The sequence below is a fragment of the Stomoxys calcitrans genome, chromosome 2, assembly GCF_963082655.1.
Source record: "Stomoxys calcitrans chromosome 2, idStoCalc2.1, whole genome shotgun sequence".
Taxonomy (NCBI): Eukaryota; Metazoa; Arthropoda; class Insecta; order Diptera; family Muscidae; genus Stomoxys; species Stomoxys calcitrans.
Genome location: NC_081553.1, coordinates 131,218,523 through 131,221,966, shown reverse-complemented (window position 1 = coordinate 131,221,966; position 3,444 = coordinate 131,218,523). Strand labels below are relative to the sequence as shown.

The following is a 3,444-nucleotide window of genomic DNA, read 5'->3' as shown; positions in this document are numbered from 1 at the left end:
CTAATCATAAAACTTTTATGTTGCAAATGTTTGTTTGCAGCTACTTTCAAATCGCACATCGGCATCCCTACAAGCTGCCCAAAAAAGATTTGCCACAAAGATGAACTTCGACAATTTCGGTATAAAAGGATGGGGCGCCCACTGGTGATCTTCAGTAAATTATTTGATTTAGATTTAGAAACATCTATCATCGCAATCCAAAGACGCGACGAATACAATTTTCTTATAGAGACAAACAAGAATAAATCGCGATATGAAAGCCTTTATATTAATGTCGTGTTTAGCTTTGGCAGCTGCTAAGCCAGAAGCCGGTTATGCTTACAATAGACCGGGCGGTGGTGGCGGCGGTGGATTCGGTGGTAGTGGCGGTTCTGGAGGTGGCGGCTTCGGCGGTAGTGGTGCCGGAGGATTTGGTGGTGGTGGTTCAGGAGGATTTGGTGGCGGTGGCTCCGGGGGATTCGGTGGCGGTAGCTCTGGAGGATTTGGTGGCGGTGGCTCTGGAGGATTTGGAGGTGGTGGATCAGGAGGATTTGGTGGTGGCGGCTTCGGAGGTGGTGGTAGCGGTGGATTTGGTGGCGGTTCCGGAGGTGGTTTCGGTGGAGGTAAGTTCTTTAGCAGAACTATTATGGTAGCCAATTAAGAATTTGTGTTCCTTCTATTTTACTCAAGGATCCGGAGGTGGATTCGGTGGTGGTGGCGCTCTTGGAGGATTCGGCGGTGGTGGCGGTACTTTGGTGCAGAAGAATGTTTATGTCCATGTGGCTCCAGAAGAACCCGAGGAAATTCGTCCTCGAAATAATATCCCTGTGGCACAAGCTCAAAAGAACTACAAAATTATCTTTATAAAGGCTCCATCCCCTCCCTCGTATCAGGCTCCTGTCATTCCCTTGCAGCCACAGAACGAAGAAAAAACGTTGGTCTATGTGTTGGTCAAGAGGCCAGAAGACCAGCAAGACATTGTTATACCAACACCCGCTCCAACTCAGCCATCCAAACCAGAAGTTTACTTTATCAAATACAAGACTCAAAAGGATGGCAGTGGAGGAGGAGCTGGCGGTATTGGAGGTGGTATTGGCGGTGGTTCAGGTGGTGGACTTGGAGGAGGTCTTGGTGGCGGCCTTGGAGGTGGTTCAGGTGGTGGTCTTGGTGGTGGTCTCGGAGGTGGTCTAGGTGGCGGTCTTGGTGGCGGTCTCGGAGGTGGTCTTGGTGGTGGTATTGGAGGTGGTAGCGGTGGTATTGGAGGCGGTAGTGGAGGTGGCCGTCCCTCAACCAGCTATGGCCCACCACATTAAAGGTAAACTTGAAATCATACGAAACGATCATCATTGAGGACACATGGCAACTTCAAGGATTTATCGCAAAGAACTACTACTACATCTCTCCCACCAAAACGAAAAGGATACTGTGTGCTAATGATCTTGTGAGCGTTTTTTAAACGCATTTTAATTCATAAGCCACCGGAGCCTTACGCAAAGTGTCTATCATCTTTATCTATTTCTAACGCTATAGCTATCTCCGAAACTGTTATCTATCTGTTACTAGTGTAGGCTTATCTACCAGGGAGATTTTTTTTTTTGACATTAGTTTCTCACATCTTACGTCGAGTCTCCCTGTAGAAGTGTAACGTTAATGTTGTCTATTATTTAATTTTAGTAATTTGTTAATTAGTTTTAGGTTTTGCATAATAAATAAAAAACAACGGTGACAAAATTAAAAATTAAATTTTTTTTATTTAATGAATTTTGTGTTTCAAACACTTACACCGGCAAATACAAAACTTAATATAGATTTTAAATTGGTTTATTTGACAGAATGCCTTTATGGGACTGCCAAAAAACCTTTTTCGAATCTACATTAAGTTTTGTGAAGAAGGCCCCTATACTATGTTTAGACGGAGGGCACCGTAGCGCAGAGGTTAGCATGTATGCCTATGACGCTGAAAGCTTGGATTCGAATCCAGGCGAGACCATCAGAAAAAAATTTCAGCGGTGGTTTTCCCCTCCTAATGTGGCAATATTTGTGAGGTACTAAGCCATCTAAAATTCTCTCCAAAGAGGTGTCGCACTGCGGCACTCCGTTCGGACTCGGCTATAAAAAGGAGGCCCCTTATCATTGAGCTTAAACTTGAATCGGACTGCTTCGACCCTACGTACTCAGAAAACTAAACTAGGAAACTAAATTTAATGATAGCATATTTTTTTGGTTATTTGGCTTGTAATTATTGCTAAAATCTTTCAAACAAGGAAAAATCTTAAAGGATCTCCCCAATTTTTTTCTGTAATCAAAACCAAAGGAATTGTTTCCTTAAAAAGTTGGAAAATTGATAAAATTTAAATTAAGTTCGTGATCTTTGGCACAAATCTTAAAAATCGTTTCACTCTTTGTCCATTTGTTGGTTAAGATTTTGAAAGGGCCAAATGGCACCATATTTTGATATATTCGATCACTCAGTAATTTCGATTATATACCTCCGCCATAGGATAAGATATACTAACTTCGCCATTCTGTTTGTCTCACCTCGAAATATTCTACATAGTCATGTTAAACCTATGCAGCCAAGTCCGTCCGCCCGTCAGTTTGTTGAAAGTACGCTAACGAGAAATGGTAGTTGCTTGAAATTTTGAACAAATACTTTTTATTGATGTAGATTGATTGAAATTTCCAAATTGGTCCATGTTTAGATAATGCTCCTATATAAACCGATCTATCGATTATATTTATTGAGCGTCTAGACGAGCGATTTAACGCGCCTCTGATTTAACTGAAATTTTGAAAGCTGTATCCATTATCTAATATAGCTGCCATATAAGCCGAACTCTTAATTTGTCTTCTTGAGCTTCTAGAAGGCGTTTTAGTACCCGATTTGGCTGAAAATTTTGTCATAAACTGTTTGTAGTCAGAAAAGACCTATTTTTGTATGCAATTGTATTTAACGTTAAGTACTTTAATTTGATACAGCGGGTAGTATGAATTTATCGTATATGCCGACAATGTCCTTCGGATGATCCGAGGCAAGTTTTTTCGACTTCAGGCGAGATGGGCTACGAGTTATGGGCTAAAGGCTAGCCCAAAGAAGATGTCACTGGTGTTCATCCTTCGGAGATAGAAGTTACCTAATTTTATGCTCCCTTTTTTGGACGGGACAACTCTGCAGTTGGCGAAGATGGTGAAATTCATACGTTAGTCCTCGCAATTGTCCCTAAATATTAATACTAACAAATGAAGTCGATAGCGCTGTGTGCCTTCCATTCCTGTAGGAGAATATTAGATAGAAACAAGGAGTTATTCGAAAGTTGATTTATTGACCTACTTCTTATCTGAAAATCGGATGTTACCAATATCATAAATTTGCAGGGTTGAATTTAGAATTAAATCATAAATTTACTCCCCTCTCTTATTGATATCCGTACTTCCCCAATGTAAAATATCTGCCACAACTTTCGG

The 3,444-nt window shown here is 41.3% G+C and overlaps 1 protein-coding gene across 1 annotated transcript; it reads left to right on the top strand.

Annotated features, from left to right (window-relative positions):
• Nucleotides 1-253: 253 nt before the first annotated feature.
• LOC106093439 (uncharacterized) lies at nt 254-1,292 on the top strand. The gene is made up of 2 exons (XM_059361626.1): nt 254-602; nt 679-1,292. Exons 1-2 carry the CDS (start codon nt 254-256, stop codon nt 1,290-1,292), a joined length of 963 nt encoding a protein of 320 aa, XP_059217609.1.
• Nucleotides 1,293-3,444: the final 2,152 nt, after the last annotated feature.